Source organism: Cyprinodon variegatus, unplaced genomic scaffold (genome assembly GCF_000732505.1).
Source record: "Cyprinodon variegatus isolate N-32 unplaced genomic scaffold, C_variegatus-1.0 Scaffold243, whole genome shotgun sequence".
In the NCBI taxonomy this organism is placed as follows: domain Eukaryota; kingdom Metazoa; phylum Chordata; class Actinopteri; order Cyprinodontiformes; family Cyprinodontidae; genus Cyprinodon; species Cyprinodon variegatus.
This window is the reverse complement of record NW_015150696.1, coordinates 121,582-146,961: the sequence shown is the minus strand read 5'-3', so window position 1 is coordinate 146,961 and position 25,380 is coordinate 121,582. Positions and strand designations below refer to the sequence as shown.

At 35.5% G+C, this 25,380-nt stretch overlaps 1 protein-coding gene across 1 annotated transcript in view; it reads right to left on the bottom strand.

Moving 5' to 3' along the window:
- LOC107089191 (glypican-5-like) overlaps window positions 1-25,380 on the bottom strand; it is a 76,613-nt gene that overhangs the window by 28,357 nt on the left and 22,876 nt on the right. The window contains exons 8-9 of the mRNA XM_015381838.1: window positions 13,018-13,138; window positions 7,163-7,304 (exon numbers count right to left, since the gene is read on the bottom strand). Of these exons, the coding sequence (XP_015237324.1) occupies window positions 7,163-7,304; window positions 13,018-13,138 (263 nt within the window). The remainder of the gene's footprint in view (window positions 1-7,162; window positions 7,305-13,017; window positions 13,139-25,380) is intronic.

Sequence of the window (25,380 nt, the reverse complement as noted above, 5' to 3'; positions counted from 1 at the left end):
GCTCACAGGACGCTGCCAGGGGTAAGTCAGTGTGATTGCATGCCGCTGGTGATGGGGATGCCATACAGATTCATGTCAAAAATACCGAACTATCCTTTTAAATGTCTGGTTTTCTAGTTTTCTTAAGAGGTTTTTTACTATTCTGATTGTTTTAACAAGTGTAAATTTTTTAAATGACCCTAGGGAATTAAAAAATATGTCGTAAAGAGAAACTGCTAAGAGGTGGGTATAATAAAAATATATATAGACTAGTTCAGGGGTGAAAAAAGATGCAGTCCACTCCTTTAAATTGGTAAGCTAGTGACCTGTCCCACAAATTCACTTCCCTATTGGGTACAGTGGGAAAGGCTGCATGAAGTACAAAATGCTGTAAATGCAACAATATGTTGCGGCTCTTTAGCGTCCACCTTGCGGCTCCCTGGAGCTTTTTAAAAAATGTATGAAAATAGTTTTTTTTTTGTTTGTTTTAATAAGGTGTGCAGGAGGTCAAACAAAAATGTATTATGCTTTCCAATGCTGCAAACATTTGTATAATAAATATATTTAAACAATGATTTGCGTCATATAGAGATCAGTGGTCATAACTTGCAACCAGCGTGGCGCGGTGCCGGGCAAACAAAGCAGTGGGTGGGTGTGTGTTGGACCATGGATCCCAAAGGGGAAAAAAAGGACGATTTCTGATGAGAAAAGAGGATTCAAAGAATGGACCGAATCATTTGCTTTTTTATTATCAATGCAGAAAGATTCCCTGCATTTTTTCTTTGTAATGAGAGGTTATCAAAAAATAAAAATAAAAATTTGAAAAGACATTTCCAGGGAAGGCTAAATATGCAGCCGGCCAACAAACTAGGAGTGAGAGAAAAAGTGTGATGGCAGACATTCTAGATAAATTAGAGGAGTGCAAAGATAGATTTAAGAAGTGGATTGCATCTCAAAACTCCACTACTGCTGCTAGTTTTGTTGCAAGGATGGAAAAGTGTCCACAGATCAAGCGCTCTGATGCAGGTATGTGAAAGTTCTTCAATTTTTTCCCCAAATCCTAAAAATATATAAATATCACCAAGGAACACTGGTGATGGAGGATGTGGGTTTCAGGGTTAGAGAGCTCTGCTCTGATGGATGTCAGTTCCTGCTTGGTTCCTCATGACTCAATCAACTCCTCCCAACAGAAACACGTCCACCATAGAAAAAGATTGCTTGATTATGTTTCTATTATTTCATCAATGCAACAAAACTTAAACCGCGCGGTTAAGGGCGGTGAAGCAGCGCACGATGGGCGCATTCACTGCTCCTCCCTCAACACATGCTGCTTTGTGACATTTGCTTCAGGATAAACATTTAATCATGAATTCTTATTATATATTTAAGCCCATATAGTCCTTTTCTATAGTGGGATAATACACTTAGAGCCCGTGTTGTCATACGAGGCATAAGACTTTTACATTTTTGCAGGACAGACAGATTTTGTTTTTGTATTTTTGGTCCAATATGGCTCTTTGAGCAGTTTGTCATAGCTCATACAAGCTTACTGTGTCCAAACCTCTGCCCTAACCACTAAATCCCTCCATCAGTATATAGAGCAGGGACTATATAGTTGACTTTATAGTGAAGTCAGTTAACTGTGAATGAGTCCTAAGTGTTTTGGTTCCAATTAAACATTATATTATGGTTATATGAACATTAACAGCTTGGAACTCATGGGAGATCAGAAGCCTTAGGAAATTTCTATTACTGACACTGTAAAGAAAGTGAGGGGTGTTTAAACATAGTGTATAGCAAAAATATATAGTATCATATTTTCCTCTATGCATACGGCCAAATGTTTCGAGAGAGGGAAAAATACTGCCTCTCTGTTTAACAGGACAGCAGGGAATGAGGAGAGACCAGCAGAGGCCAGATGAGATGATGAAGTGAAGCTGCTTGGCAGAAAGGAAATCCAATTATCTCCTATAGGGCTTATACTATCTTTTTTTTAACAACTAAGAATAAAAAGTATTTTTATTATACTGAATGTTGAAAGCACAAATGACAAAAACGTATTCTTCTAAATTAATACTTCATCTCTTCTTACATATCAGTCTATTTGCTTTCATCTCTCTTTCTTTTTCTGGTTTTCTCCTTGCCATCACATAGGGACCCATGGGTGAAATGGATAATCGGTAACTCTGCTTACAGCTGGTTCTTTGTGAGGACACAATCCCACATTCTCTTAAAAATGCACAAAAAATACATATAAATCATTGTTGAATACAAAGCAAGTCTGACTGTATTTCCTTAAGTATAAGCAAAGGAAAACAAAACTTTAGGTCTGTTCATGGAGAAGGTTTGGGTCTTTCCAAACAGGTAGAAGTGGTTGTCTTGCAAATAACAGGGACTTGGAGGTCATAGTCCACCCTAAATCTCTGTAATTACACTGCCTGGGATTTCATTCGTTACAGAGAAAAAATAAAGAAAAAGAGGCAATGAGACTACAAGACATGATTACATTTATATTATTGACATTTTAGCACTTTGTCATGCCTAAGTGAAGACCTGCAGAGGGGAATGCATCACTGGAAAAAAGAAAATCAATGATTTTCATCAAGTTTAACTTTAGAAAACTGTGAGGGGGAACTATCTCTCACTATCTATCCATCTATCCATTTATCTATCCATCTATCTTCTTTTTTTTAAGTTCTAACCTTTTAATTGTATATATTTTTTTTTATCTCTAAACAACACGAAGCGAGATACTCTCCCACTCTGAGATGAGAATATTTGATATTAATGATGAAGGACATTCAATTAAAAAAAACTAAATATCAAATCATTTAACAAAGGGATTGATTACAGTGTGCAATACTTTGTATTGCAAAGGGCATGTGAAAAAAATTACTTATTCCCAGCAGTGTGTTTTTCAATGACAGTAAGAATAATAAAAAAGATATTAGCCTTGCTCTCCTACATAGACCCTTTTGCTTTTTTTGCATTTTTTCTCAATTCCACCACAATATGGTCCTGCTCAGTTTAACCTCCTGTCAACCTGTCTGTCTCTATAAGTGAAATGAAGAGGCAGCTAGAGACACTGAACCAAAAAAGGCCCCAAGTCCAGATGATGAACCCTAAGGTCTATTCATCTTTTTTTCATTGTCTCACATTTCAGGATTTGGATTCATGGATCTGTTTACATTTATAAGGTTTCAAGATGTTTTAAAGAGGGTCACTAAACTTTGCACCTTTCTTTCACATGGAATGAAGCACATTTGTATAACAGTTTTTGCTTTTTGAAAAATAATATTAATAATCTAAATTATAATTTAATGTGCTAAAAATACATAAATTGTACAAGTAGATGGCATAAAAACATGTCCACCCTGTATATATGCAATAGCAAGTAAGCATGGAAAAAGTTCATAAAATCCTCTTTGTCAATGTTTTTATGATTCTGCCTCCAAGTTTTGAAGTGATGTGATCTTAATATGCAGACACATGCTCAGTAAATCAAAGCCAGCAATGTTTCCAGCAAATAGCCAATGAACTACATTCATCTCAGAAAGAGGTGTAAGTTTCCACAGATGTGACACATCAAGGTCAGTGGGAAGTCTCTAAAAAGCCTCAGCTACTGCTTAAGTTTAAAATCTGTTAAATGAGAAAGCAAAACAAAAATTTCAAAGCAAATGTGGCATGGAGAGCTGCTTCAAACTAAACAATGTGAGAGGGAAAACATGTTGATGACTGAGAAATTATACTTGTATGTATCAAGTCAATTGTTGAATTTTTTTTATAATGTGCAAAATGAATTATGTACATATGGAAATGCTCCTTTTTTGACAATAATATAAAAACGAAAACCTGCATCACATCTCATATATTTTGAACAGTAAACTATAATGTTTTATTATTGTACATTTGATTATACTTCGATAAAAAATTCAAAACTTTACTAAAGTTACAATGTATTAACAGAATCCAATCCACTTCTACAAGTTTTATTATCTTAGTAATACAGTAACCAAATTTTATCCTATCTTTATACGCATAGCTGTACTGGTCTGCCAGAGAAGCAACATTACAAACATGATCTGTTGTGAAAACATTAGAGTATTTTATAAATCTGATATTAATGCTAATATATACTTGAGTCGCATCATCAGTTTGATAAATGATTAATGAATTGCCATGATCCACCCATGTCACTGTGAGACAGTAACTATGAAAAAAGACTTAATGGATAATCATGTTGAAAATAAATGCATCCTGCTCTGAAAATACCAGCAGTTTTGCTATTATAGCCTTCAGCACTTTTTTTTCCCTAGCTTACAAAAATGAAAAGAAAAACGTGCTTGCTTTGCTTGGGTCTGCATTTCAGTAAACCACAAATCACCAATACAGAATCATGCAGGATCAGTAAGCTTCACTCGAGTTTTATTTAACTCGACAAAAAGATATTCATGACTCCAGTAATGACAAGGACATTGCAGAAGTGATGAATGTACCAATAACCTTTAACCCTGTTACACGGTGCCTCGGGGAGCAGAAAGGACACTGCCAGGTTGTTTGAACAATAAGAGGGACGAGGCCTCTGGTCACAGGTAATTAGGTGGTGTTGCAGAAGAATAAATCCTAAATTAGGTCTATCAATCTCTTGAAGCATTGCATTATTTGATCTCAGATGATAAAACCTCTGTGCTATTCAGATGTGCTACCCATAAAGAAATCCCTCACAACACAAACAAGCGTTACATACGATTAATGATATGAAACGAGAAGTAGGCTTAGCTTCTGTAATCAGAAGAAACCATTGTGGTTTCATGGAAAGTCTATCTCTGTAAAGATGTTCTTTCTTCTCATTTGGGAACCTGTTAATATGCAAATGTGCTTTTTTAACCTAAAGATTGGTTTGGGCTGCTGGACTTACCGCTGCATAAAAATAAAAACAAAATAGCAGTATGGGAAGCTATTAAAGGATTTGTGTACCAAAATATGGTCAGAATTAACAGGAAAAAACGTGGACTTTGTGCAGGATACTGCCTTTTATTTACATTCATTCTAAACCAAAACAATATTTTCAAATTAGGCCATGTCTAAAAGAATAGAAAGAATATTTTAAATCTATTTTTTGATTCATCTTTACTGTGACTATACAGTAAGTTTATATGAAACCTCTTCCACCATTAGTATCACACCACAGCTTTTTACTTTATACTGAAACGAATGAAATCTTTTTTTTTTTCATAATCCATACTCTGGCTTGAAAATAATAAGAATTTCAGCACCCCTGCTAAACCTTTATAAAAAGCCTTAAAATAAAAGCATATTTTACAGTAGAATCATAATTTCTCTGAAAAGTTGAAAGCCACCTATCCTTTCATCAAAGTCTATTTTTAATAACAGAAGACTTATTCAGTCCTTCAGTTTATATTTCTAAGTTAATTAATGTCGCTTTTGAAATACGTAAGGCAGCTTCTTTTTGGTGGCATTAAGCTATTGATACTTTTAAATTCAATGTTTTATTGATATTCCCAGATAGGTCATTGGTATGTAAAATACTGAAAAACAAATATTTGTTTCTGTTTTTTTTTTTTTAAACCCCACTTTCTTCCAATATCTTGGGCCACCAACATGATCTGTTAACATTAGGGACATATGATGTTTGACATAGAAATAATTAATTTATCCATTAATATTCTAAGGATTTTAAAAACACACGGGTTCAATTAAAAAATCTGAAGCTTTTTCATAATTTTAATGTTACAACCATTAGAAAAAAATTCTTGTACATCTGAATGGCCAGGTGACAAAAAAGAAAAAGAAATGCTTAATGCCAAGTATAGCCTGATTAGTACCTCTGCGTATCTATGTAATTACATATTATTTTCCTATTCTGATTTTTTATTCTTATTCTGTGATTTCTAATGAATTGTATGATAAAAATAATAAAATATACAAAAATACAAATCCTATAAAAACAATAGGGTTTAGAAAGGGGACTGGAAATTTATTTAAAAGAAGTTATGGATTCTTAAAAACCCGGAAAACTTCAGATACAAATCTGATGAAATTTGTTCTCATTGCAGAGCAAAAAACTTAGATCTGAGCATATGAATATGCAGAAACTTTTTGTTTTCAAAAGCGTATCAAGCAAATACTGGAAGATTTTATGTTGTTATAGAGAAGTGATGTAACAGGGAACTACTTTTGTTGTTTTAATTCATAGATTTTACAAATTTTGGACCCAGTTCAGACTGAAATCTATCCCTGAAATCTGTGATCTCACCATCTTGTCCAGAACCAAAAGCCTCCTAAAATGTTCAGAATCTGCAGTTAGTTTTATATTTCCTCTTGAGCATCTTCTGATGACCATCTGACATCCTTAACTACTACAGTACGCCACCTCTACTATGTACCTGAGCCTTTAAAAACCCCAAAATAATCCATAACAATTTAATGTTATGGATTATGATAAATCCAACACAAACTGTCAATTGCAGATGTTTTTGGTAGCACACAGCATGTGTGCTTCTTTACTAAAATTTAACACAAAAAGCTTTAATTTGTATGTGAATATGGGTTCAAGAAGTGAAAAATTACATTTGAGCATCTATAAATACGTAGCGGGATTTTCGCATCTACAATTTAAATTATATCAGCATTTTAGTTGCACTCCCTTTGTGGAATTCAATCAAAGAGCAGAAGATTCCCTTGATCTCAAGATCTCCCTGTGACTGCCATGTTTTATGCATATGCTCAACCACCATGAATAATCACAGTTTATTTTTACATTTATGTTTTTGGAGGCAACATGGTTGTTAGTTCATTTATCAGACATGAGAAAGAAATAAACTGCAGAGATCAGCAGAAAGTGAAATGCAGGAAGTTAAAAGAGTGGGGAGTGAGGGGACATCAAAACCTGACAATGTGGGCTTAAACCCCCACCTCCTCACCCCCCATCTGTGCATTTCCCTCCTGGCACAATGAGAAGGTTCCAGGCTGACATAATCTCCAAGGTCATTGAACCATATGTCTTTGTACATTTGCTAATTTTTTAAGTATGTGTGAATAAACAGTTTGAGTTTAGCATGAACAGAGAATTTATTTCCACTAGGATGTGGGTGTGTGTTTGCAATTGTTTAGGCCTCTCTTCCTACGTGTGTCTTTGTGTTTGTGTGCACATGTGACTCACCGCTCTCCTCACCAGATGCTTCACAGCCATCCTCATCATCACAATCGTCTCCACTGCTTCCATCTGTCTGTGTGCTCCCTCCATCCGCTTCCTCTCCTTTTTCTCTTTTTTTGCTTGCCCAGCCGAGATCTACTAGCAGCTCCTATGAAAAAAACAAAACAAAACACATTTATCATATGTAGCCAGACCATTAAGCTCCTGGTTGATGCAAGTTTGGAAAACATTTATGGTTACAACTGGACAAGAAATTCTAGTCCTGCCTATGATTGACAGCTACTGACAACATAGAATATGTAAGAAATGCTCCACTTTTGTATTTAAAACATATATATGTTTTAACTATCCCGATCTGATCCATAGCTTTGCCTCTGGTCGCCAACTTACATACAGTCAAAATATTTAATGTATAATTTTGTTTTGTTTATTAAACCTTTCTTTACCAGGGAAGTAAAAATTAGAAATAAAAAAAATATGCAAACAATTAAAACATTATATATAAATAGCACAAAAAACCTTTTAATAATACATAAAACTGCTAAAACACTGACCATTTATAGAATCAATCTCTTAGAAAACCAATTGAGCTTTGAAATGACTTGGGGAGATAAAGCTTTCAAGCTGCAGGGAATTTTGCAGCCTGCTCCATGTTTTAGGGGCTTCTTAGGCAAAAGGCTTTTTCTAAGATCGGTGCAAACATTTGGGACAAATTACAAGTACTGTTAAGTAGCGTATGAATAATTAGGACATGTTGTAAAACCACTCCCGTTTATTCTTTCTTTATTGTGTTTTAGAGCTTTTAAAAACTGTATTTGTAAACTCATTAGAATGAATTAAGCTATACAAAGCCAAAAAAAAAATGTTTAGAAAAAATTTTTTTTAGAAATAATATTGGAAATTGACAGCAGCATTTAGTTACCAAAGCATTATCTTATCATTAACATGTATAGGTGTTGCTATACAGTGTCAGTTTATCTAACACTGGGTAATAGGTAAGATTTATTAGCAAAATAAATGCTTACTTTAATTGCACTACATATTTACTTTCATTCTAAAGGTATTACCCCAGTGTAAGAAAATTAAATACTGAGGTATAACAGGAAGTGCAACTCTCTGGTTTTAAAAAGGTGTCTTAGGAACAATTTTTAATTATCCTTCTAGGTTAACAGCTTAAAAAGTAACAACTAAAAATGAAAAAGGGGAGAAAAATTATTATCTTACATTGTGATACAAATTTGGGTTTCTGGGGTCAAAGGTGAATAACGTGATATTTTCATTAGATGACCGGCGCCTCATGGGAAGAGCGAAGCAAAAACATTTTAATGAAGCCATCCTTGCCCATGCTGTCATCTCCTGTCACTTCATAAAATGGCTTTTCCCATAAGACTCATTAGGCTCATTGTGATTGGCTGAGTATGTACACACAAATCTTGATTGGAGCTATAAATGACTGGACTCAAATAATCTCTGTTAACGAAAAAGGCATAGGCAAACTTCCCTTATTCCTTCCTGGAAAAGATTTATTATCATATAACACAAAACACAAAAACACATTGAGACATAGCTTCAGAAAGTATGAAAATTGTAAAGATTCTTCGTTCTGTAGTGTTAAATTTTCTCTGTCTGTCTGTCTGTCTGTCTGTCTGTCTGTCTGTCTGTCTGTCTGTCTGTCTGTCTGTCTATCTATCTATCTATCTATCTATCTATCTATCTATCTATCTAGTGTATAAATGGCACAAGAAAGGAAGGACATATAATAAACTGATGGCCTACATTAGCTGTATTCCAGACAAATATCAACCTTTAAAAAGTAGGTGACTGCACCATCATGCTCTATAAAAGAGTTACAATAAACCTCTAATTAACAACGAAAGCTTGTTAAACTTAGTTGTTACTTTGTGAGTAGACTTGAATTCCCTGTACCAAAAAGTTGAACAGATCACATCCTTTAGAAAATAAATTACATAGAAAAAAAAAATCATCTTTGGCCCTTTGTTCCCATCTTTGGACTTGTTACCGCAGCATTAACAAAAAAGAACTTTTCTTAATTCTATAAGAGAAGTAAAAAAAAAATAAAAAAAAACTAAATAAGATTCAATGTTCTGTAAAACATAAAGGACCACTTACATCGAATTAATGAGGCCTAGAAATCTCATACATAAATGATTATGTGGTGCTTGTGTAGTGCACATTTTTGTGTTTATGACAAAACCACCGCAAACCACACACTCACCCTCTAAGTGCTGACTTCACAGTTACATGTGTTAAATGCAGCATGATTAATGGACCTTACAACAAGATTAAAGGGGGAAGAAAAAGAGCTTTAAAAGCAAACGCAGAAGGAAGAGGCTAAGCCTATCTCATAATTTTCAATTACAAATGTAAACATAAATATGAAAACATTATTTTAGTTTCTTTGAATTACATCGATCTGAGCAAAAAAGCGTTGAGCTGAAGATCTGAATGACATTCAGAAGTTCTGAAGGTGCTGACCTGGAAATAACAGTGAGATAAGTGTTATCACCATAATTATTAGGACTGATAGAGGCCAAAATAAATCTCAGCAAGATTAACATCTAAGGTTACATTGAATTATCTATATGTTTGCTACTCATTAAAGTATCACGGTGCTTTCTTGGCTAAGTAATGAAGTTGCAGGATAGATTACTGTTGTGTTCATAAGAGTAAAATACCTCAGCGGAATTTCAAAACTTTTATGGAAAGTTTCAGAGGATGTTCACAACAATACTCACTCATAGTTATAAATGTGTTTGCTTTTTTAATGACAATAGAAGATACTAAAGTGATTATTGACTGTTCAAGTATGATGCCATATACGCAAGTTAATCCACATTAAAATGAAGAATTAGTTTGCTCTTAATAAAATATTAATCTAGTATAAACTAAAAAAAAAAACGTTAATATGTGTCTGATGATGTAAAAGCTTGTGTGAATTTATAGTACTTGCAGCTGCTACATTTTGAGGCATCTAGAAAACCAGTGAGTAATCAAAATATTTGTAGAAGATAGATTAGAATTGGGATGCCACATGCAAAACAAAAGGGATGAAGATAAGCGAGTTGAATGGGAAAATGGTCTTGAAAAAGAGAGCACAAAAGAGACTTTTGAGCAGGGAATTTTCTGAAAACTGCATTTACACTCAAACATTATTTTTTCAGCTGATCAAAAGTTTAAGACCATAGTCTTTAAAAGCCAAAAGCTGTGCAAAAATCGGGATTCCATGTAATTTTCTATCAAGTCTTTACAATGTCAAGACCTCCTGATGGCAAAAGCAAAAAAGCTCACTGACTTTGAACGTGATAGGATTGTTGAGCTGCATAAGCAAGGCCTCTCACAACGTGCGATCGCTGCTGAGGTTGGACGCAGCGAGACAGTCATTTTGCATATTTTAAATTATCCTGAGGGTTATGGAACAAAAAAGTCAAGTGGTAGACCCAAAAAAATTTCAACAGCTCTGAGCCGCAGGATCCGATTGGCTGTCCGTCAAGACACAGGATGATCCTCTACCCAAATTAAGGTCATTACTGGTGCTGACTGCAGCCCAATAACCATCAGACGGCGTCTGCGAGAGAAGGGCTTCAGAAACAAAAAACGTCTTCAAAGGCCACGTCTTCTTCAACGCCACAAAATTGCCCGTTTGGACTTTGCAAGGGTGCACCAAACATGGGACATTGATAGGTGGAAGAAAGTTGTGATCTCTGATGAGAAAATTTTTTACCTTGATGGTCCTTATGGCTTCCAACGTTACTGGCATGACAAGGAGATCCCACCTGAGATGTTTTCTACACAGCACGGTGGTGGGGGCGCCATCATGATTTGGGGTGCATTTTCCTTCAATGGAACAATGGAGCTTCAGGTTGTGCAGGGGCATCAAACAGCAGATGGCTATGTGGAGATGTTGCAGCGGGCATCCCTCATGACTGAGGGCCCTCGTCTATGTGGTAAAGATTGGGTTTTTCAACAGGGCAATGTTGCAGTTCACAATGCCCGCCTGACAAAGGAGTTCTTCCAAGAGAATGACATCACTCTTTTGGACCATCCTGCATGTTCCCCGGATCTAAACCCAATTGAGAACATTTGGGGATGGATGGCAAGGGAAGTTAACAAAAATGGACATCAGTTCCAGACAGTGGATGCCCTTCGTGAAGCCATCTTCAACACTTGAAGCAACGTTCCCACTAGCCTCCTGGAAACACTGGCATCAAGCATGCCTAAACGATTGTTTGAAGTCATCAACAAAAATGGTGGAGCTACTCATTACTGAGTCCTTTTTTTTGACACTTTGATTTCTGTTTTGGGGGGTTTGGGGTTTATTGAGCTATGGTCTTAAACTTTTGATCAGCTGAAAAAAATCCTGTTTAGATGTAAATGCAGTTTTCAATTAATTCCCGCTCAAAAGTTTTTGTCTCTTATGCTGAATTCTTCTTTTAACATTGTGAAGCTCTACTTAGAACCTTCTTTAGATCTAATAGTGCAAAATGCAAATTCTTGCAATTTTTTGACTGGTCTCGAGATTCTGATCAGGAGTGTATGTGCTGCAGGATTTATAAGAAGAAGAAGAAGATATGTTTTTTTTGCGAAGTGAGTACTCACTTAAACTTTTCCCTAATTAAAGACAAAAAAAAGCATGTGATATCATAACTTTTTGGGTGATTTTCTTTTACTTATTGCAACATTATCTGTCTCTTACAGACATGTGTTTCTCTTGTGACTCCCACTGGAACTGAATCTGCTGTTTCAACAACAAAAACAGTGTTAATGATACACATTAAATAGACATTTGAAAGTTTCTTTTTGCGTCTGCTATTTTCTCTTGTGTTGTGTGGAAAAAAGAGACAGAAGTTATTGGCTATTTTGGTCATGTATCTAGGTATTCAGTAATTAATTAAGTGTGAGTACAAAAGCCAAGTTAATTTGAAATCACACACCCTCCATTGGCAAATCTATCCGGTCCAACAGCAAAGGTAAGAACATAGCACAAACTATACTAAAATAAAGAATATATAATACTTGCAAACACACATTAGAGATTGCTTTATAAAATAACTGAGTTAATGTTGTTATTGTGACATTTTCTTGTTTTTTTAACCTTTTCCAGCTGAACTGGAAAGAGATTATATATAAATCCTGAAACACACGAATAGACAAAAGGTATTTCTAGTGTGAAGACCCAGGAAATATACATGGGAATATAAAATATTTCTGATATACCAGATTTTATTTCCCTTCTAATTTGAAAGGCTTCAGATAAAATTCCGGTTCTGACAGAGCAGTGCAGTTCTGCACCAAGGGGTCCTGACAGTGCAGGTCTGCAGCAACGGTCTCTTGGGAGTTGGAGACCACTGCACTAAAGGAACTGAAGGAGGTGTCAGGGGAGAGGAAAGTCGTTCAAATTTATCGACTGTTTCTCCTAAACACAGTCCTGGATAAATCACAAGATGACGAGTAAAAGTAAAAACTTAATCAAAACAAGAAAAGTATTTAAAAAGACAAAAACCCTAACTCTACACTTTTTTGGGGGTTTTAATTAATAAAACATAAACAAGTGAGTTTTACAGCTCTTCCATTAAACACTGAAGCTATTGCTCAACTTCCCCAGTTTAAGATTAATACTTTCAATTACCAGATTTTGTTTGTTTCTTTGTTTTAGATCAAACTGTTTGCTTCAAATTCTAAAAGAAATAGACATTATTATCTACGACTGCTTACTGTGGCTGGTAGTTTTGTGTCTCTTTATAGGATCATATAAGTTTATAACCTGAACAACAAATACAAATTTAATTAGTTAATATAAGAAAGTGGAAAAGTAAAAAAAAACAGTATCAGTATCTTTTTACCTGCGTTAGCTGCTCCAGCCTTTGTTTCACCTCTTTGAGGGCAGGATCTATATGACGTATAGACATCTCTGGGTTCTCCTTCTGGGCTTTCAAAGTGCTGCCAACTACACGACCTGCATAACTTTACAGAGATGGAACATAAGATAAATATGCACTTCTTCCAGTTACAGTTCAATTGTTCATGTGTTGCCTCACTAACCCAGTTCTAAAACACTCATAAAGCACATGGTGATTCACTTACTGCACAAAATATACAAAAAGTTGTTTCCATCACATCAAACACAGTTTCTGGAAACTTCAACCATCCAGTACTGTAAACGATGATTTTCTCATCCCAGTCTTTGATCTAAAAGCAGCATAAGCTTTAATTTAAAGCGCTTTTTTGGAAAAAAAATCACATCATAGAAACAGACTTTTTTCTGTCTTCTACAGGAATGCAGCTACCTGTATTGTAGCTGGGGGGGGGAAAGAAGCTTGTTTCTCTAGATTTAAAAACAGGTAGAAAAACATTACAACTCATTCTAGTATAGAATGGCAGGACTAGATGCCGGTGAACAGATAAATCCCACTTCACACAAACTAGAATCTTTCAGCATGAGCTAACCCTTCAGGGTTTTACGACTATTTATGATTGTTTTCTAACTGTGATCGTTACAATTTCTTCACCATCGTTATAGTGAGACATAGCGAGATAAACTTTAATCTTTGTATAGCTTGGTTACAGATGTCCTATGCTAACATATCTGAATTACTAAGTTTTCCTGTTTCTTGTCTTGCCTATTTCGAACAGTAATTAAAAGAAGTTGGTCTTAAATACCCAAAGTAATTACTAACTATTTGAAACATCTTGGATACTCAAATCAGGTAAAAAGTAACATACATATATGAAGACAAGCCTTCATTCATTATTTTATAGGGATTGTAAAAGGCCTCCCACATTTTTTGCACAACATTTTTTAAACATAAATAAACTATTTGCATTATATGTTTGGGGTTAACAAGTTATATTTGTTTTTCAAATGAAAAGGATGGATTTCTCTGAAAAAACATGTTAAATTATAATCAGGACACAGGATGTCACTGATGGGCATGTTTCGGTGGCGCTGGGGTTAGCACGCACGACCCATGTACGGAAGTCCTAGTGCTCAATGTGGCCGACCCAAATTCTAATCGGACCTGTGGTCCTTTGCCGTATTTCTCTCCCCCTCTCGTACACAATTTCTCGTCAGCCAACTGTACAAAAAACAGGCCACTAGTGCAGTAAAAACCTCAAAAAAAAAAAAAAGATGTCACTGATTAAAAAAATTACCATCTTAAAAGAGGGCTTAGTCATATACTACGACTTTACGGATTTCTAACCGATAGCTCATTCTGGTTGCATAGAGAGGCTGGCATCCTGTTGGATAATTGCATTTTATTTCTGTGTATTACAATTCAGTCATTTTGTTTGTAAGCTTAAGATTTTCCAGTATTTACCATATCAAGATCATGTGACGGAAGGTACGATATTATACATGCATGCAATGGCAAACAAGAAAGTAATTGAGCCTAGCGACTCCTTTAGGAGTGTAAAAAAAAGGGGGAAAAAGTCCTCAAAAATCTTAGATGCTGAAAGGGATCAAACATGAGTAGTGTTTGGAATACCTGATGAACTTTACTGTTCATTTAAGCTGACAAGCAGATGTCAATCCCGTATATTGTTTATGTCTGTTGATCACAAACGCCACAAAGGGGATGGTTTTTGGTATTCGGACTGTGTGTGACTACTAGGCACAATTAATATTTGATATTTACGCAAAAAGAGGAAATATGATTTTATGATATTTGACCTCACCAGAAAAATAATGGGTGTTGTAAATAAAGATTACATTAATTTCCCATTGCCTTTACAGTGTAAAGTAATCTGTCACAATATAGCATTTAAACATTTACATTCATGATGGTATTTGTGCTCAAGAAATACTTTTCAAAATAATTGCATCAAGTAGCCTAAGAGCATACATTTGTTGATTTACTATAACCTTTGATCATCCTACAAGTCTGTAGCGGTTGTCAAGCCTGTATCGCATCATTTTGCCCTGGATCAAAAGAAAGATAGAGTGAGTGAGGAGCAACAGAGAAGAAGTACAGTATGAGTCACATTATTTCTTGTTCCAAACCAGCTTTGCTTGCTAATACAATCAGCCACCAACTCAGTAACCACACAGTCCACACCCTAGAAAACACAAACACAATCTGGCTATGGCAACAAGGAAAAAGAGATTGTGGGAAATAATGTGCAGAAATTTAGTGGCTACATCTGAGATGGCTCAAATGATGCAAAAAGATGCTGCTATGTTAAGGATCCCATCTTGCTGGTCCTGGATCAGAGAAAAACTTCACACAACATTTAAACCCTTTAATTATGTCTCAGAATCGAGCTTACACAGATGATGTTTCTTTGCACATGTTCCTTATGAATCGTCTCAGTAAAAATCCTAATGTTCTGGAAGCAGTTCTGCCCCATCTGAGTCACTTACAGCCATTTATTATATCTAGGGTCCTTAAAAACATTATTATCTGTTTGGGAGATGTTTTTGCTAAAAAAAAAAAAAAAAAAAAAAAAAAAAGCAGCTCTAAGTGGCCTTATATCAGATATGTGGTTAATGTCTTGCAAAAATCCAGAAGTCAGGAGTTTGATTTTTTATTTACAATTAGGCAAAAAATAGCAGGAGCTAGTGGTTTAGCAAGACAAACAGGAGTATTAAATGCCATCATTGCAGATACTGAGAAATAAATTAGACCATTTATTCATGAAAATTCTAGCATATTAATTGTTTAAAGGAGAACAACGGTCATATCATATCAATTTAACAACAAGACGAACTATTAATAATTGATTCTGTGTATTTGCCTTTTTCATCAATAAGCAGGACTATAAAATAGGTCTATATATTTATATTAAAATCGTCTTTGTACAGTTAAACCAGAGTCTACAACTTAAATTATACTCTCAAACGTATCCTTATTGCTATTAATATTTGTATTTCAAGCTTTTCATAAAGTAGTTTTTCCTCTTGAATATAAAAAAAAGGCAATACTACCACTGAAAGTTAAACGAAACCTAGAAGATAAGACTACCAACACCATGCCTGGCAACTTATACAAGGTTCTTAGGTTTAAAAGTCTGACCTTTACTTTAGAAAAACATTTAAGGAGTCAATTCCTTGTAGCATAATAAATGAATCTGTGTCCTTTTCTCCAAAAGGCAGTTTTGGAGAAAAGGGCAACTTTCACTCAAACTTAAATATCCAATTGGAGCAGGCATCTTTCTTGGGTAGCACTGTGTTCTAATCCAGGGGGTTATGTAACAGCCAAATCAATTCTATTTCAAATGCATATGAAATTCAACAAGGTTGTGCAGTATTTATAAATTCATGAAAGGATTTTACGGAAATTGCCAAGGAACAATTCATTAAAATTTGGTAATGATCCAGCGAGTTTTAGCTATAGGTGTAATCACAATATGGGGCAAAACCTGCTGCTTGGTGAAGGTCTGCGCTCTCATGGTGCTTTCATAGTTTGTTCTATTTTGCAACTCATCCGTCAATGCATGGACCAGCTTTGATTCATAGTACAAAATAATGATAAAACTAGCACCAATTAACAATACAATGTTTGTTAGAAATACAGAACCTATTTTTTTTAATACATTTTAACTTTAATGCAGTTAATTGTATATAATATGGTGTAACATATTTACCGCTTTTTTAATCTCTGAATGGCTTAGCACCTAAATAAATCACAGACTTGCTATCAGTGTATCAACCCTCCAGACCACTCAGGTCTTCTGGCTCCAGCCTGCTCTGCATACCTAGAACCAGAACTAAACATGGAGAAGCAGCATTTAGTTCCTATGCTCCACTTATACGGAACAAACTTCCAGAAAACTGTAAAAGTGCGGAAAGCCTGAGTTCCTTTTAAAAACAGATTAGTTTAGAATTGCCTTCGACTGTTCTAGTTAAACAGTTCAACTAAAACATTATTAGTTCAACTTTTTTATTTTCTTTAGTCCAACTGTTTTTAATGTTCTTTTTTTCTTTTTTTTTTGGTATTTCTTTTTCCTACTCACTTTTTATTTTCCAATATTTTAATCATGTAAAGCACTTTGCATTGTCTTTGTACTGAATTGTGCTATACAAATAAATTTGCCTTGCCTTGCCTTGCTTGAACTGGTTTTGATGAAACTTAAAAGTTTTGCATGTGATTTAAAGGTGTTTACCAAAATGGGCTCATTTAAGCTCAAATGAAAACAGACCAACAGTATGTCATCTGAGAATTTAAAAATGCTTCTTTCATTTACTGTAAAGGGGAGATAATATATGATCCTGACTTGTAGCTCTGTTGCAAGAAACTATTAAAAACATCTGAAAACCCCATAGCACAGCTGCTCGGTGTCTGTTCAGTCTTGCATAATTAGATAAACCCTTTATTTGTTTTTGGAGAAATAAATACAAGGCTTTTTTTTCTTTTTACAAGGTAACCATGAAAACAGCTGTCACACCCTTCAAAAATATACAGGTGAAAAAAGAAAAACATCAAAAAGGTGCATCCTTGGTAGTTTCTATATTCAGTTATTTAAATGTTGCCTCCAAGTGTAGCACCAAGAGGAGGATGTGACCAAGGAAAACAGGAAATTAATGTACAGCACAGTGATCCCACATAATAAGGATACCAGGCAACATGGAAATGCATTAACATGTGTCATAGGAGGCACTGTAAAACTGATGACAACGGAAGGAAAAAAAGAAGTATGAAAGCAAATGGAAGGAAATGTAGGCAAGAGAGAGGGAGGGTGATGAGTGAGAAAAACAATGAAAGAAAAAAAAATGTAATTAAAACACAATATTTTTTTCATCGGGGAAAATCCTAAGATTCCTCAGGCTGCAGCAAAGATTACAAGGATCAGTTTCAACCACACACTTACGGCATCCGTTATTGTGTACATCTCACAAATACTGTGGCTTTTTTTTTTTCTTTTATCTTTACTAAAGCTCGGACTGTCTGTCATCATTAGTTTAACTCCAACACATGTAGCTGAGGGGATTACTATGTATTACTTTTAAGAACTACAAATAGGCACAAAACTTTTTGGGTTATCATTCTGAGGCTGCTTTGAGCTTTCATAAATGCGGAAGTAATAAACCAGCTTTTTGATCTAGAGCATGAGAAGACCCGAGAGAGCAGTTTTTTCAACAAGACATTAGTCAGAAGATAAACATCAAAGGCATATTATCTTCTATAACAGAGCAACCAACCAACATAATTGTGAAAAATGCAATGGTGAGTATTTTAATTTTCTCCTCTAATGACTCTCAGAGCTCAGCAGTTAATGGAACCTAAAGGCCTGAAGGTGTAGGCAGGCGAATGTCCACAAATTAGATCCTTGTAATCAGGTACTGAGAGGAAAACATCACTTCTTTTTACAAGTCATTACAAAAAGTGCTGTGGTGCAGAAAAGAAGCCGTTTTTATATCATATAACAAGCTTTCCGTTTCACATTTCAATGTTAATTTCCCAAAGAGAAACATGAAAGAGGTTTCTAATTCAGTGACCTTTTTTTTTTCTTTTTACCAAGGGGGACAAACCAAATTACAATATTGATATTACTGTAATATATCATTGTAATGGTATTAAGAAATTATTTATTTATTTATTTAGATATCATAGATTTTTAGGTAAAACGTTATGCAGAACCATAAAGGCACTAAAATACAGACAGGAAATCACATTCTAATCAAAGAAAATTAAACAGTCTAATAAAATTTATTTAGGCTTTAGATTCTCAGACATTGATATTTATTTGCATGCATTTTAGGAATATAAACGTTAAAATTATGTTGAGATGAAAAGCAGGATGATTTAATCTCTCAGTCTCCAACCAACATTGATTATCAATCCCAACATTTCGTCAGATAAGATTAGCTAGAAATTGGAAAGCAGCAGTCAATTTATGGTGCTGTGACCGTGCAATATGTTATTGAAAGACCAATGATTAATGAGGCAGGGAGCCTTGAGCATAGCATTAGTAGGAAAAGACTAATAAGGGAACAAGGCTCAGAATGGGTTAGATCCACTTTAGTGTTTTTCAGCAGATATGCTGAGCTACATCAACACATATTATCTAAAAGCTAATGAGATGATAATAGCAAATGTTTTCAAAGGAATCAAATAAGAAAAGTTTTGCTTTTATTCAATTTAAGTGGTATTGTACAGCCGTATAAAAATATTCTGTGTGGGTGTGTATGTTACTCCACCCACTTTCACCTACTTGCACTCCGTCAATCAGAAATGCCAACTACCGTACCTGGGAAATATTGCTGAAAGTATATAAGATTAAGTGACATCTCATTCCTAATACCTTAAGGCAGGGCTGCTCAAGTCTAGTCCTCAAGAGCTACTATCCTGCACCTTGTCCCCATTGTGGGACAATAAAGGGATTTTCAATTCAATTTTTCTATTCTATTTTTGATGCACCCCGTTTTTTAACACAGCTGAATCAAATGAATGGTTTGTTACCATGCCTTTGCTGAGCTGAATGAGGGGATTGAGCCTTTAGATTCAGGTGTGTTAGAGAAGAAATGCATCTAAAAGTAACAGGATGGTAGCTCTTAAGGACTGGAGTAATGCACCCCTGTCATAGGGGCTCGATATGATGTTGGTTCACACTTTGCAGCTAGACAGCTTTACCTCTTCTGGGATTTCTGTATACACTTTTTAGCTATATTTATGAGAATTTTTAACTATTCCAACACTGATGTTGGACAAAAGGCCTAGAATTTATGTGCGATCTAATTTATTCTAAGTTAGCATTTATGCATTTTATTGTGTTTTACAGATTAAATTATGCTTTTGTTTAATTTTCATTAATAAAATTAAAACATTTTAGCTATAGATAATGAGTAAGCTTAAACTTTGCCTTCAGGGACGAAAGAAAACAAAATATCAGACACTGAAAAAATGTACATCACATGCTGTCTCCATATCGCAACAGTAAATTTCAAAATATATTCTTATCAAATCCTCTGTGAAGGTATCACTGATATATATTTGCGGCTCAGAACAAAAAGTTCTAAGCCTGTTATCTTATTTGAATCTGAAGAGGACTGGTGTTTTTTTTATGTATCTGCTTATCAAAACCTTTCCTTTTGTCCAGTATTTGCTGTTCCTTTGAGTATACCTGTCATACCTCTAAAGGGGCTTTTAGGCAGATTACAGATGATAATGCTGCTGTGTGTTTGACACCAAATGATAATACTGCAGTGGCTATGCCACAGAAAGACACAGTGCAAAGAGACTGTGAGTGACATTTAATAAGATCCGGACGGCGGCAGACATAAATCACCAGCCTGACAATGCTGCGTTGCTGCAGCGATCGGATTCTTCAAGGCTGCCAGAAGAAACAAACACAGACATCCATTCCTGTTTCTTTCATTCGTCTAATCTGCACAGGACATTTTAAAGTATGTGTTGTGTAACACAGAGAAATGAAGAGTAAAAAAATAATGACTACCATGATAATATCTAAAGGGAGTTTTAGATTAAATGGCCTTAGTTAAATATCTGCCATCCTGTTAAATCATTTCAGCAACCATACACAGACATACATGTATATGAAATACTATCTAAATCATGCAACTGAAGCTTTTGCTTTTCTTTATATTGGTAATACATGCTGTGGTTAGATAGTTCTGTTGAAAATGCACCTAGTTTTATATTTTGTCTTTTCAAACCTCGTCTCCAACCCATGAACCATTTCCTAAAATTTAACATATGTTCTTATTAAACAGATATCCATGAAATATAATGAATTATTTCTTTACATACAGATAACTTTCAAGGAGGGTTGTGGCAGCTCTTTAAATGAAAAGGTAAGACTATTAGGGATGTTGGTACAATGCTTCCCCCTTCTGGCAGAAAAAGACTATCACAACTGAAAACATGCACAAATTGGACATACAGTAGATGCATATGAGCTGATTTACCTCTAACATTAACCATTTAAGTTAACACTGCTGGTAACCACCACAAAGTGAGGGAAAAAACAAACAAACAGACAGACAGACATTTTTGCATTTCAGACTTGAAGTCCAAAAACAAACCAAAGAAAAACATAAAGGAAAATAATAATACATATCACTAGTCATCTTCTGCATAAAATGTAATTAAAGAACAACTGTGCCAGTGTCTCCACAGCTGACATGTTGGGAATTTGTGAGGTTCAAAAGGTACACAAAACCCTTTGCAGGCTTTGAGTTGGTTTTGTCATTTTCATTTTCCATTGCATACACTTTTCTGTTCTTGGGCCTGGCTGGATCTGCTGTTTATTACAGCAGTGCAGCATAAACTACTGTTACACATTATATTCAAGGATGTTAAGAAAACAACCTTCTGTATGAACATATCTGATTTGTTTTATTTTAGCTGTGCAAAACAGCTACGCTCATGTGAGCACCATTTTACGAGGTGTGGAGGGGAAGCTCAAGCAAGTGCAGATTAAAGAACTATTTTATGACTTTATTTAACCAAATGCCGAGTTGCTGTACTCAGCTACAGTGTACACCTCAGACCAAGAACCATTACATCTCCAACTCTCCCTCCCGCAGGACACTAAACACTCTCAGCAAGACACTCCTATAAGTTCCTAGCAGAAAGATAGCTTGTATGTTGCAGTCTTTTTTTGCTAGAAAGAGGCCTAAGTATTCTTGAAGCAATGCCAACTTGTAGTCTGGAAGAAAAGGAAAAAAATAGGCAATGTCCTCTCCTCTCCTCCATCATCCAGTTTTGGACTTTCTCATCATTTACTCTCTTCCAGTGTTTTTTTTCTCACATACAGACACTCACCAACGCAGACACTTGTAAATGAAGTGGGTCAGAGGCTGGAGGACATGAATGGAGGTTTGAATAGACTGACGAAGAGATGAATGGATGGTCAGATGAATGAATCAGTGGGTGGATAGATGGACAAGGGAAGAAGATGTAAAGAGGTCAAAGAGGCTCAGACGGGCTGCAGTCCAACGCAAGCTAAATCCCTTCTAGTGCTTTGGGAAAAAAAAAAAAACAACACATGATGACAAGGTTTTAATGAAAACAAAATGTATGGTATGCCAAAAAATATATGGAATGATGAGCCAGCCACAAAATGAGCTTAAATCAGAGGCAACAGAATGTTCTCTCTGGTTTTCTGAAGACCAAAGCCTGGGGCATTTAAAATCCATGTAAGCTTTTCCATAATTCTACCTAGGTAAATTCACTTTACCAAGACGTTACTTTCCCCAGGCATTGGTGTCCCTTTAGATCTGGTAGTTCCTGGGCTTGTTGAGGGGAGGGGTGAACAGAGCTGCGGGGCTTTGTTTCAGCAGCAGCAGCGTTGAACAATGACGGTAACGGTACAAATTTTACTTTCATACCTTAAGTTTTGTCACAGAGAATTTGTAATACATCTTTGGGCAAAAAAAAAAAAAAAAAGACACTTCAAAACTTTGTGAAAAGGACATGCCTTTGTGCTTAATTGGTCAACCAAGTTAGTTAGACATGGCTGATTTGGTTGACCACAGGGATCAGTGTTAAGGGCAATTCTCTTTACTATTCATATGTTCCCAATTGGTAGAATTACTGCAATTCAAAGAGCACATTTTTTCTGTTTTCTTACAAAGAAAAAATACAACAAAGGCTTTAATTTTTTTTTTTCATCAATCACCAGAGGAAACACTGAGATGTCCCTTGAGTTGAGATACCTCTTCCCTAGTGATTAAGCCAGTCTGACAAAGTTCTAAAAGCAGCCATGCACAAGGACTTTAATAAAAAAAATAGTAAAACACAATGATAAATAGATTTACCTTTTGCCTATGACTTAGACTATATGAACTAAATATTCATAAATAAAATATTTAATGAGGATTATAGTAATTAGTTTTGTTTACAAATAGGTAGGGTGTGCTGGCATCTATGCAGTAAAGTGTAATATAAACTGGGTTTGTGTTAGCATGTGGGTGTGTTTGCATGTGTGTGTGCCCATTTGTCAAGTTACTTTAAGCTGCCAATGTAATCACCATAAGAAAGACTGTGAAAATGAACTCTCTAACCTTGACAACCCTTCTAGCCACCCACCTTCCCCCAGTCTGGCAACTTCTTAGAGCAAACCTGACAATCCAAAACCCCTACCCACCCCCACACGCACACACACACACACACACATTCATGGCTTTCTATATGTAGTAAGGACCATCTGTTGTCTTACATTGACTTTCATTGATTTTCAGTTATTTTTAACTCCTTTCTATGCCCTAACCCTGACAATAACTGAAATGATAGTCCTTACCAGTCCATACTTAACCTTTGAGCAGTTAGAGTGTAGAAACATACATCGTGAGCTCTGAACTTCTAAACCCTGCAGTTTCGTCATACAGTTTGAGCTGCAGCAGAGTACAACGATCTAAAGTATTGTGCCCGCCATAGGGGGAACTTTTTCCTGGTAAAGTCTTATTGCAGCCAAGTTTAAAATCCTCTAAAGCTGGGGTAACCAATGAAATTAGGGTAACCGATTCCTAATAAGGAAAATCATCAACCAGTAAGTGTCCAGAACCATTTTTTATTATAAACCGAATTTAAGATTGAAATAAAATGAGGCTTTAATGAAGCCATGTTTTGCATTGAATAATAAAATATATATATATTAGGGTTGTCACGATACTAAACTTTTCAACTCGATACCGATACTAAGGAAAATATTTGATACTCGATACCATTTTCGATACCACAAGGATAAAAACAAAGACTCCAAAATTCTACAGAAATATTTTGATTAATAAATAAAATACAACAAAGGTTGTATGCTGTGCACAATATTAAGCAAGCTTGATAAAAAAAACTTATAAAATTAAAATTAAGTGTTCCTTCCTTGGCTATGCTTTGCACACATAACAATGACACTAGCCAAACTGGTTAAGAAACAAAAATAATTCTCAGCAGCTGCACCTCTTACAAAAAAAAGTTTGAAACTGAAAAGTGCGGAGAATTATTCAATCACACAGTGTTCTGATAGTGCATTGTCCTCTATTCTGCACTTTAGATGAATGACTGCTTAGGTGCCACTGGTGGTGGCACTGTATCGATACTTTTAAAAACGAGTATTGTATCCGGATACAATCTTTCAGTATCAATACTTTTTTGAGTATCGATACTTTTGACAACCCTAATATATATATATATATATATTAAAAATAAGATATAATATATAAATATTTCCATTTCACAATCTAAAGTGTTTTCTGAAGTAGAGAACAACAATCGTTCAGTTTGTTGTACAGCAATTTCCTGATTCACATATTTTAAAAAACATCTGAACTGACCATTTGTTTTTTTCTTTTTTATGGCTTAATGAGAGAAGTGGGCTTTAGGCTGACCTGCAAGGCTTTAACCTGGGTTTGATTGGCAACAAAGCCATTCTCAAGCACATATCAAGGTGGTCATTCATGATCCTGGATTGATATGTATTTTTGAATATGTTAATGGTAGAGAATCCTGCTTCACAGCAGCAGGTTGAGCCATACATACCCAAAATGTGCAGGGTCATCTTTAAGCACGCCATTTCACTTTTCTTACACCAGTTCACCGCAGGTCTTCCAGCAGTCCACGATTTTTTGGCAAAATCAATCAGCCCAAGGTTAAATGCAAATCTGTGTCTGATTTGGAATGGGCTTAGGAGGATGGACCTCAATGCTGCTTATATACATCAGGGCTCAAACTACAGATTGTTCTGGTGCGCTCAGACAGAAATGAAACAGATTCCTGATAGGTGTTGAAACGTCTTCAGATAAAACTGAAGATAAAGTGAAAGTTCAGTCGCCTTCCAATTTAAGCCTGTTTTGTGATAACTAAGCCCCATATGACTGGTATTTTGCACAGGCGAGTTTTCCCCAACATCTACAAAAGTACTCTAACCACATGGTCATAGTTGATGAGGAAGACTCAGAGTACACACTGGACACAAGGATCTGACTCAAATCCGCTCCTACATTTCCTGATAAATGTGGGGAAAACCAAGGAATTGGTGGCGGATTTCTGTAGATGTCCACCCAACAGACTGACAGCAGTGAACATCCAAGGTACTTACTTTAAGATAATGGACTCTTACAAATACCTGGATGATCTCCTGAAATGTGATTTAGACAGGAGTGACAATAGTGATGCTATTTAAATGAAGGTTCAGAGCACAATCTACCTGCTGTGTAGACCAAGATCGTTAGGAATGCAAAAAGGCACTCATATAGATTTCTCGAGGGCCTCATTCATTTGTTGGAGCAGCAGAAGAGCTACAGCTTA